Here is a 16,368-nt window from a genome sequence, read left to right on the forward strand (position 1 = left end):
AGGATGTGTCCGTGATTATAGTTTCCTAATTGATCAGGCGCTTTCATATTTTCCTTCACGATGGAGTACGGTCAGTCAATGTAAATTGCTAAGTGCACACAGAGATCATATTACGTTAAAGCTAGTCGTTAGATTGAGTTTAGTGGGATTAATCATGCGGTGGTCATGTATTCATGTATGTTTTGTGGGATGCATTTAGAGAAGATAATATTTGCTCTTTTATAAATAGTATAGATGATGGATGGTTCTGATTGTTTGGATTTGCCTTTTTTTTTATAGGGATAGTAGATAGATAGATAATTTTTTTTTCCGTTGCGCACACGGGCACTGTGTTAGTAAACCGAAAGGGAGGAAGTAGTTCTCAGAGAAACACGAGCCAAGCCGGCCGCTGGTACCTAGCCCCCTACATCCCAACTCCGCTATGAGCCTATGACTCCAATCCCTGAACTCGAGCAGTAAACGACACCACCCAGACGGCCCCCTCAGATCGGAGGTCGAATCCGAACCCCGTCGGCGATGGCGCCGCCGCCACGCCGCCTCCTCCTCGTCCTCCTCGGGTTCCTTGCCGCTGCCTCTCTAGCTACCCTCGCCGCGGCTGTCTACGAAGACCAAGTCGGCCTCGCTGACTGGTACGTTTGCCTCGCGCCACTCCCGTAGCATAGATCCGATCCGCTCCTCCCGCGCCTAGATCTGATTCGCCTAACACGACGCAGCGGACCTTCGACTTTATAGTTCGGATGCTGTTTCACTGTTATGGAGGAGTTACACGCCATGGCAATGTAGGGTTTTCGAGGCTTTTGGGCCTTTTGAGTGATTTCTTCTTTGTTATATCTGGAGCTACTTGTTCTAGCTACCAATTGAGTACTATGCGCGTGACGATCATGCCGGCTGTTTCAGCCTCTGGTGTTGGCTGCGCTTCCTGCAGATCAGATCAGATTGCGTTCTGGAACTTACTGGTTTGAGGTTCTGTCGTTGCTTTTGCGGACAAATAGAAGTGTCAGACAGACCTCAGCCAAAAATTTCATTGTAGATGCACGGCTTTTTATGGACATGCAGTGTATTAATCCAGTAGATGACTTTCTTTTAAGAACAATATATGGACCATGAAGTCTAGCCGGCGCTGTGTTGGTTTTATTTCAAAATTTCAGTAAACCACTGTGGATTTCACTATCCAATCGTTCATTGCTTGGACATTGGACCTCTTAACGCCGCTTCTATTTCTCATTAGCACCATGCAGTCTCTGGGACTAACCCTATTTCACCATTTGAAAAACTGATGTTCTTTGCAGGCATCAGAAGTACATAGGCAAAGTTAAGCAGGCAGTTTACCACACTCAGAAGAGTGGGAGGAGGCGTGTCGTGGTCTTGACAGAGGAAAATGTGATCGCCTCTCTTGATCTTCGTTCAGGAGATATATGTCAGTTCTTCTTGTCACTTAGTTTCTTAAGGTGGTCTGCCACTATGCGCTACAATTATATGTGTCTTCAACATATGTCGATTTTGATGCAGTTTGGCGCCATGTCATTGAGAAGAACAACCCCATCGACCAGCTTAGTCTTTCAGCTGGAAAATGTGAGTCTACATTTTTGCTTTCATCTGGGACACCTTCTCTTAGAAGAACAACATTGTTGATGTTGTCTATTTTCATGCATTTTATTCTTTTTCTATTCCTTGTTGATAGGAAACATATCCTTTGAGGCCAGTTTTGTTCTTCTAAAAGTTATATGTGTATTTCTAAGTATGTTTATTTTTATCTATACTCCAAACCTTTATTTGCATGTGCAGAATATCTTTCTTTAGCATCTCTGTTTCAGATGCCTGTTCGACTTTGGTACTCCCTCCGATCCTTTTTTCTCTGTGTATAACTCCAATCCCGCATACCAAGGACAGCTACAATCTAAAAAATCTGGACAATTTTACCCTGGAGCGAGCGTGGTCTGCATGGTAGAAATCTTGCGCATCAGCCTTTGATTGGCTCTCCTCTCCTCGTTTCCCTCTCTGCATTTAATTTTGGCGCCCGCGTCCCTGCACGCATGATCTCTATTGGCTAATCTCTGCACACATGCGAGCCTTTGCTCTTCTGGCGCAATTAGTGTGGCTGGAAATTAGTACGGCCGAAGCGGAGGGGCAGGGGCACACATGGAAACCAGCGGATAAAAAAGGGAACACGCAGACTATTTAGGGAAAAACGAGAAAAAGTTCTGCGCAAACAAAATAGGAATGGAGGTAGTATCCTCTTGTGTTATTCACATAACCCCAATATATACTTACATACCAGTAAGAACATGAATCAATGAGTATACTTGAGGTACCAATTAGCCAATAGGGATGCATATAGGTCCACTTACAAATAAGAAGGTAGATCTATACAGAATATCACTCAGGTATCCTTGACTATTAATACTACAATAACTAAAGGTGAGCAGCATGATAGCTGCATGTCAGAGGTTCTAGTTCAACACATTGTTTTGTTGGCGTGGAGAAGACAACAGTGGAATGTTTACATCTATTGGTTACAAAATTTTCACAGAAGTGTTTAAGCCCAAGCAATGCAGATTAAAAAGTTCACTCAGAGCAGTGCAGATTAAAAAGTTCACTCCGAGCTACTCGGGAATTTGTCATGGTTACTCACCGCGGAATGTCATGTGGTGGGCCTTGGAGAAACACAAAGTCCCAACAAAGTACATCACCCTCATCGAAATATTTTGAGAAGTGTTAGAAGTAATGGCAACACTGATGACTTTCCATTTAAAATAAGGACTGCACCAAGGGTCAACTTTGGGCCCTTATCTTTTTTGCTTTGGTGATGGATGAGGTCACAAGGGATATACAAGGAGATATCCCTGGTGTATGCTCTTTGCGGATGATGTAGTGCTAGTCGACGATAGTCGGACGGGGGTTTATAGAAAGTTGGAGACAGACTTTAGAATTGAAAGGTTTTAGGCTCAGTAGAACTAAAACTGAGTACATGAGGTGTGGTTTTAGTACTACTACTAGGCATGAGGAGGAGGAAGAGGTATAGTTAGCCTTGATGGGCAGGTGGTACCTCAGAAGGACACATTTCCACACTTGGGGTCAATACTGCAGAAGGGTGGTGATATCAGTGAAGATGTGAATCATCGAATCAAAGCTGGATGGATGAAGTGGCACAAAGCTTCTGGCGTTCTCTCGATAAGAGAGTGCCACAAAAGCTAAAAGGCAGGTTCTATAGGAAGGCAATTCGACCTGTGATGTTGTATGGCGCTGAATGTTGGCCAACTAAAGGGCGACATGTCCAACAACTATGTGTAGCAGAGATGCGCATGTTGAGATGGATATGTTCACACAAGAAAGAATTGGGTCTGGAATGATGATATACGTGATAGATGGCACTGATTGAAGAGAAGCTTGTCAAACATTATCTGAGATGGTTTGGGCATATTTAGTGCAGGCCTCCAGAAGCGTCAGTGCATGGTGGGCGGGTAAGGTGTGCTGATAATGTCAAGAGAGGTTGGGGTAGACCAAACTTGTCATGGGAGGAATCCGTAAAGAGAGATCTGAAGGACTAGAATATCACCAAAGATGTAGCCATGGACAGGGGTGCGTGGAAGTTAGCTATCCACATGCCACAACCATGACTTGAAAGTTCTCTTATGGCTTTCAACTCAAGCCTACCCCAATTTGTTTGGGACTGAAAGGCTTTGTTGTTGTTGTCGTTGTACTCAACCTTTCAGTGAACATGAGGAGCTTAGTATTTTTTCTTCTGAAAAGCCAAATTGTGTTGGCCTTTTCCCTTGGTGGTGGTATTAAGAATACTTATGTCATGAAGTGTGATTGCCTGTGATTTTGTCACTTGAGTATCAGTCAACAAAGCAATTACTGTCCAAATTGTTTATGTGCTGCAATATGATTTTTGAACCATCTGTTTTTTGACATGTATTCAGATGTTGTTACTCTTTCTTCGGGAGGTAGTATATTGAGGGCATGGAATCTTCCTGATGGACAAATGATCTGGGAAACCAATATTCATACTTCCACATCATCAAAGTCGTTGCTGCATGTTTTGGTTTGTATTAGCGATTTGTGGATAATAAGACATCTTTTTCTTTGTATCACCTATTCAGAATTATCAATCTCATTTTTTATGTGCAGTCAAACAGTAAAGTGGTAAAGGATAATTTGGTTTTAGTTTTGGCTGGACAATGGATTTATGCTGTATCAAGCATTGATGGAGTCATTTCTTGGGGAAAGGAGTTCACACTTGACGGGTACGCATAACTATGCCCCTTTGTTACTTGTTCAGAACATCAGGAATACAGTAATAACTTGCACTTCAATGTCTGTGCAGCCTAGAAATCAAGCAGGTTGTTCAATCACCTGATAATGATATTGTCTATGTTGTTGGGATTGCTGGTTCCTCAAAGCTTGCTGTTTATCAGTTGAATGCTAAAACTGGAGAGATAGTAAAGGATGCCCAAGAGTCATTGCCTGATGGATTATGTGGTGAAATATTACTTGGTTCCAGTAATGTGTTGGTAGCACTGGATGAGACTAGGTCAGCTCTGTTTATTGTTGATTTCAAGGGTGAGAGCATCAGCTACAACAAGGTGCAGATTTCAGAGTTTGTTCAAGACTTTTCTGGGACGGTCAAACTTCTACCACTGATGTCTAATGGTATCATAGCTTTGCAATCGTCTTCTACTGTTTCTCTCCTGAAGCTTAAAGGTATGGATGGGTTGGAAGTAATCCATAGCTTTGACCAACCAGCCTCTGTGAGTGATGCTCTGACAATAACAGAAAAAGATGAGGCCTTTGCTGTTGTGCAACATGTGGGTTCTCAAATTGAATTTATTGTCAAAGTTACAAGTGATTTAACCAATGAGATTATTAGGGAGAAAGTTGATATAGATCAGCATAGAGGCAGTGTACAGAAGGTCTTCTTGAATAATTATGTTCGCACTGATAAATCTCATGGTTTCCGGGCTCTGGTTGTAATGGAAGATCATTCCATCCTGTTAATTCAACAAGGTGCGGTTGTCTGGAGCAGAGAGGATGGACTTGCTTCAATTGTTGATGTAATGACTTCTGAATTGCCTGTTGAGAAGGATGGTGTCTCAGTTGCGGATGTGGAACACAATCTCTTTGAATGGCTTAAGGTAATCATGACTAACTAATGTTTATCTCCATGTTTTGGATATTTCAATATGGACTACATACAGACTGAAATGAGTGAACAAACAAACTAATATGCGTGTACATACACCCGATTTAGCAAAAAGTTAGAACACCATTTAACAGTGATCGGATGGAGTATTTCAGAATGCCTGTTATTGAAACTTAGTAGATCTTCTGTCAATCCTGTAGAATTTATTGACATGCATTTATGTTCGCTGTACAGCTTTCTTAGCTAATGGTAGCACCGGTTAGGTAATACTCCCTCCGTTCCAAAATAGATGACTCAACTTTGTACTAACTTTAGGACAAAGTTAGTACAAAGTTGAGTCATCTATTTTGGAACGGAGGGAGTAGTGTGTATTCATCCACAATTCTTTTTCTGTTCATTGTGTGTGTGCTACCACGACTTAGGCAACACTACAACCCGCAGCAAGGTTTTGACATTTTATCGCATGTGCTTCTCAAAATTCATGTATGGCACTTGACTCCTGATTCTTGTATAGGGACATGTGCTGAAACTCAAAGGAACTCTAATGCTTGCTAGTGTTGATGAACTTGCTGCAATCCAAGCATTGAGAGTCAGAAGCTCTGAGAAAAATAAGATGACCAGAGACCATAATGGATTCCGCAAACTTCTTATTGTATTGACCAAGGCTGGCAAAGTGATAGCTCTGCATACTGGAGATGGCCGTATTATCTGGTCAAATTTGTTGCCTTCCCTTCGTGCTTCTAAATCGGGCGAAATGCCTTCTGCCTTGAGGATATACCAATGGCAGGTACCCCATCACCGCGTTATCCGTGAGAACCCGACCATACTTGTTGTGGGAAGATCTGGAGCCAGCTCTGTTGCTCCTGGTGTCCTCTGTATTCTTGATTCATATTCCGGAGAGGAACTCAACTCTCAGAGCTTTGACCATTCTGTTGCCCAAATTATCCCATTGACACTGAAGGATTCATCTGAACAGCGTCTTCATCTTATTGTTGATTCCAACTCCAACGCTCACCTATATCCAAGATCTCCGGATGCCCTTAATTCATTTATTAATGAAATGTCAAATCAGTATTTCTATTCTGTAGATATTCAGAAAAATGCTATCAGAGGGTATTCATTACAGAAATCATGCGACTTCAATTCGGATGACACATACTGCTTTAGCACAAAGTTGTTATGGTCTATCATTTTCCCTTCTGATGCAGAAAGGATTTCTGTCTCAGAAGCACGAAAGATGAATGAGGTCCGTTTATTTCCTCTGCTTGCTTCAATTCATATTCGGTGGCCCAACATCTTTTATTACAACATGTTATAACATAGTCTTTGCTTTCTTATGTCCTAAAGGTTGTTCATACTCAAGCAAAGATCATAGCAGATCAAGATGTGATGTATAAGTATTTATCAAAGAACTTAATTTTTGTTGCTACGGTGTCTCCTAAAGCTGCTGGTGAAATTGGATCCGCGGCACCTGAAGAAGCTTCACTCATGGCATATCTCATTGATGCTGTCAGCGGACGCATACTACACCGTGTGACCCATCATGGTGCACAAGGCCCTGTACATGCCGTGAGTATAACTTGGCTTTTTATTGTTGGCCCTAATCTCGTCAGTCAGAATTTGTGCATGAGACTGTTATACACTATTTCCATCTTTTCACAACATATTCGACATGCTTGAATTGCTACACATCTCAATTACACACGACATTTATATCTTAAGGCACGAAGATATGCTATCTGGAGTATCTTGCGCATGTCTATATATGTTATTTTAAACCACTCTTCTTTACTAATTGTTAACATGCTTATTTCTTTTTGCGTTATCAAGGTTGTCAGCGAGAACTGGGTTGTCTATCATTATTTCAACCTCCGAGCTCACAGATTTGAAATTGCAGTGATTGAGATATATGATCAATCTAGGGCGGTATGGCTTGTGCACATTGTTATAATATAAGCTCATTTAGCATATTTTTTGGTGTCGGTTGTATTAACTTCACTAAGTGTTCACACAGGACAACAAAGATGTATTGAAGCTCATACTTGGGAAGCACAATTTGTCTGCACCCATGACTTCTTATTCCCGACCAGAGGTTATGGTGAAATCCCAGTCATACTTTTTTACTCATTCGGTGAAGGCAATGGCAGTTACACAAACAGCCAAGGGTATCACTTCCAAGCAGCTTCTCATTGGCACGACTGGTGATCAGGTCTGTTGTCTTGATTTTCATTTTCATTGCTATTTACCTGGACAAGTCATTGCACATTTTTTGCCCTTTTTGGATGTGGACATGGTTTGTATGGCACCTCATATATATCCTTCCTACCTTATGGGAAATTGAGGGACCTCCTATCAGCTGGTCTTCTTACCATCATTTAGAATCTAAATGTTTCCATTCTGGATAGTTGGTGCAAATGATGTTTCTAATTTGATCTCTTATCCAATACAAACAAAAACATGCAGTGCTTTGTCCCTAAAAAACATGCAGTGCTCAGTTGATCAATTTTTACTTTTGGATAGTTGCAAAAAAATCATTTCCTCTTTTGTTTTGGAACCTCAAATGTATGATTTTACATGTTGTGTCTCCTTTCTGTTTTTGTTGAAATCCCATGTCCACATTTATCCACTGGCAGTGCTGTCAGAATGATGTGTTATGCATGATGGTGGTTCACCCTGGGTGCTGTTTGCACGTTCACCTTCGGTACCGCTCATGTGTATTTTACGCGCACATGGCCGTTGATTAGCTTGAAAAGCATGGAAACTTAGCTTTGTTACCTCTGTCCCAAATGACTTGTCTTAGATTTGTGTAGATACGGATGTCTCTAACACTAAAACGTGTCTGGATACATCCGTATCTAGATCAAGACAAGTAATTTGGGACGGAGGTAGTATTAGTCTAAAAAGCACGGATATGGGGACACGGACACGGCGACACGCATAAGGGGACACGGGATACGGCATTTTCCAAAAACAACCCATCGGGGACACGGCAAGTATATATAAAAATAAATATAAATATGCCATGTAATATAGAGTTAAAGACAGGAAAATGTGAGAGAAATACTGCCCCATTTGTTGTCTGTTGCCTCCTATGACAATTCAGTGCTTGATTGGTCATCCAGACCAGGTCCATGTCATTGCAACTTGCAAAACACATCAAAACAGTATCTAGTATTAGTATCAGTCTATTAGAGACATAAATCATAATAATTTGAAGTGGTACTTGACAAACAGTAAAGAAGTTTGCTTACCCAATCTGCAGTGCTATCCAATAGCATTTAGGTTCTCAAACTCCCAATATGAAGCAATATTACAAATACAACCCAAAGAACCAGACCGTGACAAATTGACAACATCAATAGTCCACTAAAACTAGCATAACAGATAGGAGCTTACAAGGCTCAGGTGGCCACATATCAAACAGTTCAAATGGCCTTAGTCTAACAATTCAGGAGTGCATTACATAAATGGTAGAAATATAAAATGAATAAGCTCCTAGGCTGATGGCCGAAGCTTGATGGATAAAGAGACTCAAGTGAGAGAAGCTATTATCTCCTCCTCCAAAGCTGGTTCATCAAGTGACAGATCTGCACCTTCAAGCATGCCCACACCACCAAAACTCTCAACTCCATCTCCCCTAATGTCCCACATTCTGCTCGGCCCAGTTTGATATGCTTGAGAATTCCTTGAAAGCAAGCGATGGTTGTTGTGTGTGAACACCAAATCAGAAGCTCGAGCAGGAGTAAGCTTGTTTCTTGCAGCACTATGGATGAAGCCGTAGGTACTCCAGTTCCTCTCGCAACAAGAGGAAGAAGCCGGCTGCCCAAGTATCTTCAAGGCTAATTTTTTTAACAGCCTTGTGCTTACTCCATGAGTGCCCCACCATTGCTTAGGTTCAAAGTCAGCTCTATCTTCAATAGAATCAGGATTTTCAAAGGAATTCATGAAAAGAGCAAAATCAGCAAATTCTTTCTTGACAGTTTTGAAATCTTGATCTGGATAGAACTTCCGAAAGCATTTGTTTCTCATTTCAGTAACTTCACTATCATCATTGGGGCAGATGCGGCCAGGAACTTCATTAATCCAACTTGGACTATAGTACCTGTGATATGAAGTTATGAACTAAGTAAAATCGGCAAGCACTTGAACATTAAGAACTTGAAATGACAAACAACATGCATGTGGTAGTTTGCTACTTCGGTGGCAATTGCCTTTAGAAACGTCAATAAATGAGCGAGCAATATATGCAACAAACAGGACCAAAAGACAAACAGAATTAGGCAGCTACTACTATTTTACCTCTCCCTCAGTGGCAATTGCCTTTAGAAACATTGGACCACCTTCTGTCACAGCCATGAAGTTTAGAATTGGTCGCCTTTGAGGATCAGACCACCCATCAGTCACAATAGTGACTCCTTTGTAAGGCCGTGTAGACTTGATGGGTTCTAGGCTCCTTTGAATGTGCTTCTTCTCTTGGTCAAGAAGGGTTGTCCTCAATGAATTGTATCCAGGAGGCACATACCCACCCAAGCTAGTGTTCGCAAGAAAACTGATGGCTGCCTGAAAGTTAGGATTCCTTGCAAGATTGAATGGAAGCCCTGCAACATGGAACAACAAACAAAGTTGAAAATTTACCATGCTTAAATAAAAAGAACAGATTGTGATGCAGTGAACAACAAGCAAAATTCCACACCTGCAGTGTAAAACATCCTAGCAATATGAGCATCAGCTTGTTGTCGAACCTCAGCATTAAAACTATCTCCAATAGCTGTTTGCTTTCTCTTTCTTGATGGACCAGAATCCACATAGGGAGGCAAAGGAAGTGTGTGCCTAGTTATACCATGTTCAATGAGTTGATTTGCTGCCCTATCCTCCTTGCAAAGCTGTTCAAATGCAGGGTGTGTAATTTTATCACAAGTTGCTACATCCTTCTTTTTAATCTGAAGCAGATGAGCCTTCACTCTTGAATAGGCGTGTCACCGTGTCCAGCCGATTCAGCACGGGGATTCGGCAAGTTTGGCCGTGTCCGTGCTTTTTAGGTATTATTAGTTTGTTTACATGGGTTGGAGAGATTGTTTCTTTGTGGTCAAGTCATCCCTAGGAAGCTGTATCACATCATTTAATCAATGAAAGACGGATTGAACAAAGCTACCATACTTCTCTTCTGTGACCAGTTGCCTTTCTCGCACATGTTTATCTTTCATTGTGAAATAGATTAACAACACCACGTGACTGCACTAATAAGATTTTGTACCAACATAGCCCCAGGAAATGTATGCACCTTAACTCAAGCCTGTCAAGTTCGATAGCATCTGCTTATACAATACATGTTTGAAATGAACACATTTCGTCTTTTTAAACAAGATATTTGGCTATTTAATATGAAGTCAGTCGCAGATGCTTGAATTAGATTCTTATGAAACATATTACATATTGCAGGTTTTGGCACTTGACAAGCGCTTTCTTGACCCACGCCGTTCATTGAATCCTACACAACAAGAGAAAGAAGAGGGTATTATACCGTTAACAGATTCTTTGCCTATTATTCCACAGGTATTTCTATTGTCATGATGCTCTAAAGTTTTACCTTCACATATATTCTTGTGATAATTATATCAATGCACTACATCTGTGTTCTTATAGTTGTATCACTGTTACAATATAAAAGCACTAATTGGTGTTATCATCTTGTCATGATGAAGTTGTGCAATGGTATTGCTTTATAGATTATAATTTTTGCTTAGTGTGGTTGCATATATTATGCTTCGGTTACAGGTTTAGGACATTGGCTTGTTTCTATTTGGGTTTGGTTAAGTAGTTGGTTCGATCCACTGTTGCTAAGATGTAACCTTCCCCTTCTGTTAAATAGGGGCATTCATATCTTTTTATTTGTGTAGAACTGTTAAACTCCAAATAATGGTTAAAGAAATATCAAGATACAAGATTATACTCTTTTTTCATGAGCTATGATGGGCCGGTCTCCCATCTATTTACTATAACAAGTGTCTACTGAAGTTCCAATCTTCAGTTTAAGTTTCAGAAACTTCAATAAAACATGTATCCTCTGCTGCTGAATCAGTTAATCATTATTGTGTATGATAAAACTAACATGACTTCTTTTATTGGGACATAGGTAACAATTTTTTTTTTGAAATTTGGACATAGGTAACTTTGGTTGCATGGTTAAATATGATTCTTCCTAAAAGTAAAGAAGACATTGATGATTTCAGAACCCAGTTCGTTTATTACTAACTTGTGCAGAACAAAGCTAGTTTATAAAGTCTATGAACGTAGTTTTCTCATTAACTTTTGGTTATTACTAACATTGCTTAAAAATTACTTGGACAACTCGCTTAAAGTGTGTAAAGGGGTCCTTTGAATATCTCTTTCCAGCTTCATTTAACTACCAATCTCTTGCACACACTTCCTTGCCTCATGTCTTGTGCTTGATATAGTGGTGTATGTCATAATATTTTGGTCACATGTTGGCATGCTTGTTTTGTCAAAGGTCCACTATTTTCAATACCTTGTGCTTAATTTGATGTTCTATGTTGGGCTAATTGGTCATTATCCATCTTATATATTTATGCTTAATATGATGCTGTATATTGAGCTATTTGGTCATTATACATCCTGCTTATGTGATTTTTCCTGCAGTCCTATGTGACGCACTCTCTTCAAGTGGAAGCACTGCGAGGAATTGTTTCTATTCCGGCAAAGTTGGAGTCCACTACTCTTGTTTTCACTTATGGTGTGGATCTCTTCTACACTCGGCTTGCACCATCAAGAACCTATGATTCACTCACGGATGAATTCAGTTATGCTCTTCTTCTAATTACTATTGTCGCATTGGTTGCTGCTCTTTTCGTTACTTGGATTTGGTCTGAGAAGAAGGAATTAAGAGACAAGTGGAGGTAATTGAGGCCTCAATGTTGTGATGCAAATGAAATTTCCGGCCCTAGTCGACATCCTTATCTTTGACTTTGTTAGTGCTAGGGTTCGTTTCACTTTTGACTAGGCTATTATTTTTGTAACATTTGAAAGTGAAACCTGTTTCCTGGGATGACACTGCATAAGGTACTTGTGCAATTAGAAATCCTGGACATGACATCACAGAACTGGCAGATCACGCAGGACTCCTAATACGTTGTAAAATGTACCACAGCGACCAAACTTTCCACCAGAATGTTAGCAGTGCTTTGTAACTTATTGAAGTTCTCATGTTCAACTTGCACCTTTTTCTGAGTATAAATAACATTTCTCTCCTCCAATCTTGACATTATTTCTGTCGTTGATATGTGATTCTCACGATTATGGTTTCTTTTGGGGAAAGAAACCTGTCACTCAGAAGGTGATGTAGCAATTGATCAATCTGTCGCTGTTTCTTGACATGACACTTTTTCTTAAGATTTACGCCCATACGCATGTATTACGTGCAGTTACCAGCTGCCCTATCTACCGCACCGTTCGATGCGCTTAATCAAGACCATTAGTTCGTACCCCCACTTCGCAGCACACCAGCTGACTTTTTTTTTGAGAAAAACACCAGCTGACTTGCAGCATCTTTTGCAACAGACACATCGCTCCACAGTAGACGTCACCCTGTGGTCGTCGATGTTACTGCAACGGAACACCGCCGGTGGTCATCGATGCTGTGATGGAGCATGGTTTGGCCGGCTGGTGCTGTGGTGAAGCTGCAATGGAACATCGCTGGTGGTCATCAATGCTGTGATGGAGCATGGCTTGGCTGCCTGGTGCCGTGGAGCTGCAATGGAACATCGCCAAGGTCGTCGCTGCTGCAATGGAGCCGCTGGGCCGTCAACAATGTCACGAGTGCTACATAGTAGCAGTGGTGAGAGATAATTACACCTACCATCCTTGTACTTTCCGGCATGTAACACGATGGTCCTCAAACTCGTGGAATGCTCCACTGTGGTCCTCAAATATGAGAATACGCTCCAATACAGTCCTAGCTACATCTCCCGCAGCCCAGCGCGGCGCCACATCAGCATACAATACATGTGTGGGGCCCGCATGTCAGTACATCAAAGAGGGAGGAACGTGCAGAAATTTTGAGGAGGAATTCAAACCCGGCACCAAAGGCATACCTGACAGCCAAGCTAACCTTCACACTAGACCACGCATCGTGTCTAGCTAATAAACAAGTTCCTGGCATCACATATATGGTAACGTACCTCTCCTCGTATTCTACTGGTTTCCTTTGTATTTTATTTACCAATTTCACGTTAGATCTAAAAACAATTTCATGTTTATTTTCCCTTTTTATTTTATAAAAAAAAACTAATATAGGTAAATAACGTATTAATAATTATTCTAGTTTTTTCTTACATTTATTTTTAAAATGGGAAAAGTTAAAAAGACGAACTTGAAAATAGAAGAATAGGAAAATCTGTAATTGGGCGTAGGCTTGGATAAAAATATAATATTTTCTAAAACCACGCTGGACACCATATAAAATACAAGCTGTCAAATTTTTAAATAATTTTGTATTTAAAAATACAATGAGGATTCAAAATAAATGCCCGTGCTTGTGGTCCTGAATGAAGATACATAAATTTCCCTACACTTTTTTTACATCAAAATAATTTTATAAGTCATGTTTACCTCTTCAAGGCATAAAAATAATGAGAACAGAATATAGATACAACAGGATTTGTTTATACGGGAAAGGGAAAATTAACAGAAACTTGTTAAAATAAAACGAAAACGGAATAAGCACCAGGAAAATCGCCTGAAGATATTAAAAAAAGGTATTGTACGCTTCTGCGCCGACTTAATTATATGGACTGCTAATGGCGTGATACAAAAATGGACTTATAGGTACTTTAGATCAGTGGTTCACATTAGAAATGGAGTGGATCAATGGTTAGCTTGGCTGTTTTCTAACGAATTGTCTCATGTTCGAATCCCATGTGAATGTTTTTTTCCACCAATTTTCTCTCTCACAATCTGACATACGGGCCCACACTTATACGGTATTGCAGGGAGTAGCAGGAGACATAGTCAGGACCGTATTGGAGCGTATTCTCATGCTTGAGGACCGTACTGGAGCACTCCGCGAGTTCGAGGACCATGGTGTTACATGCCGGAGAGTACATGGACTATAGGTGTAATTATCTCCGGTGGTGAGTGCTATGTTGCAACACAGTAGCGGTGGTGAGGGCTATGTTGCAACACGGGCAACCATCGCCACCTGTCGCGTCACATCACCGGCATCACTGTCGAACGCTGCATCATAGCACGAGCAACCATCGAGGGGCCGCATAGCAGCGCAACGTCACTGAGTGCTGCATACGAGCGCGGGCAAGGGTTGTGTTGCAGCACTGGCAATTGATGATGACTGCCGCGTCACAACGCCACAGCACCTCGAACGTTGCATTGCAACACCGGCAGCCATCAAGGGGCGCTGCATGCATCTCCAGAGTATCGCGTGTTCCATCACAACGTCGATGCTGCGCCGGCTTTGCATCATCTATTGGAGCAGCTTGGGCAGGAAAGCTCACCGTGGAGAGAACAAGAGATTAGAAATGAGAGAGAAGGAGAAATGGGTGGCTCACGCTCGCGGAAGATAAGGAGATAAGGTTTGGTGGTTGGTGGGGCCCATGGGAACATGGTGTGCTTTTAGCCGGCTGATGCGAGTTTGCACGCGAGAGACAAGCACTGCACGATCGAGCTCAATCAGATGCCTCGCGGCGTAGTTTATGACTGCTAGAAATCAGTCGGCTGGTGTAATAATAACGATAGAGAGATGATACACATACAAGCAATAGGAAACAAGGAGGATACAAGCGATTGTACTGATGTATACCGCCTTCACCATAACTACCAAGCACCGAAAACCTTCACAGTCGTCGAAGAAGGAGAGTACCAGAAGCTGGTCCACATCTTGATGCTGAAGAAACCCCCTAGCCAGGAGGCGAGCCGTGATAGTCACCAGCCCCTGAAGGCTGGATCTAGCCCGATAAGGAACATCGGCCGGAGGAACCCTCCAAGCCTCTTCAATGTCGTATCCGGGGCCAACGCCAACCCGCCCTTCAACATTCCATCGGATCCTCCATCGTCTTTCGCAACTCCGCAACATTTATCACCATCGCACTCCAAGAGCAGCCCATCTCCGCCACCACACCTAGACCCAACACCAGATAGAAGCCGCTCCAACAACTTGGACTTCACAAGCCTCTTGCCGACGCCAACTACTACTACAAATGAGTCACCGATGAGCATTACCACTGACTGGCCAGCCGAAACACGCCAATGTTTGTGACGCTCGGATAATTAAGCTACAGTAACCCTCTACTAATGTTGCCACATCACCACGATTACTGTTGATAATCTCGCGATGGTTCGAAACCGATTCAAATTCAAATTCAAAATCAAGCAAACCATAAAAGTTTTCAAATATTAAAACTAAAATGTTCTGCATGTGACACATAATCCCTAGGTAATGTTGGTGGAGAAACCACATTTTTATTAAATAATTTAATGCAGTAATGTAATTAAAACAGTAGCTAAAACATTTAATTAAATGCCTTTTATAAATTATAAATTATTTAAACATTTTATTTAGGGGCCAAACTTTTAAGGCAGTGAGTTATTTAGAGACATTATTTTAGGAACTATTGTCCTATTTTACAAAACTAAAGAAACTAAAAGTAAAATAAAACAGAATAAAAGAAAATGGGAAAGGAAAAGAAAAACAAACAACAAAATCAGAAGGAGAAGGAACCCCCCCTGCCGGGCCACGGCCCAGCTGGCCGAAACCAGTGAGGCCGGCCCACCCGGTGCCCCTGTATAACCCCACCCCACTAACCCAAGAGCCCACTACCCCCCACGATCCCCACTCCTCCCCTCGATCCACTCCTCCCTCTCCCTCCCCATTCTGGATCGGGACGCCCGACCCGCCGCCGCCGCGCCTTCGCCATTTTCGCGCGCCGGCGCCACCCCGAGCTGCACCAGGTTGGGCAGAAGCCTTGTCACCCTCCCCTACATCGCCTACATGGACCAGCTCGAGCTCCTCACCCCTGCGTCAAGCCGTTCGCCGTCGTCTTCCACCTCGGACTCGGAGACCGCCGTCGTTGCTTCGTCGTCTCCGGCGCCTCCCTGTGCTCGCCGAGCCTTCCATGTGCTCCGATGTGAGCACCTCCATCGATCGCCCTCTTCCTCCTTTCGTTTTCCTCGCCGTAGCGCCGCCCCACGAGCTCGCT

General features: G+C 42.1%; 1 protein-coding gene across 1 annotated transcript; it reads left to right on the forward strand.

Annotated features, from left to right (window-relative positions):
• The first annotated feature begins 375 nt into the window (after positions 1 to 375).
• On the forward strand, positions 376 to 12,414 carry LOC125554133 (ER membrane protein complex subunit 1). The gene is made up of 12 exons (XM_048717738.1): positions 376 to 629; positions 1,290 to 1,417; positions 1,510 to 1,572; positions 3,924 to 4,045; positions 4,132 to 4,247; positions 4,328 to 5,135; positions 5,658 to 6,389; positions 6,491 to 6,712; positions 6,974 to 7,069; positions 7,158 to 7,352; positions 10,583 to 10,696; positions 11,801 to 12,414. Exons 1-12 carry the CDS (start codon positions 517 to 519, stop codon positions 12,059 to 12,061), a joined length of 2,970 nt encoding a protein of 989 aa, XP_048573695.1. The 5' UTR covers positions 376 to 516; the 3' UTR covers positions 12,062 to 12,414.
• Positions 12,415 to 16,368: the final 3,954 nt, after the last annotated feature.

Source organism: Triticum urartu, chromosome 1, assembly GCF_003073215.2.
Source record: "Triticum urartu cultivar G1812 chromosome 1, Tu2.1, whole genome shotgun sequence".
In the NCBI taxonomy this organism is placed as follows: domain Eukaryota; kingdom Viridiplantae; phylum Streptophyta; class Magnoliopsida; order Poales; family Poaceae; genus Triticum; species Triticum urartu.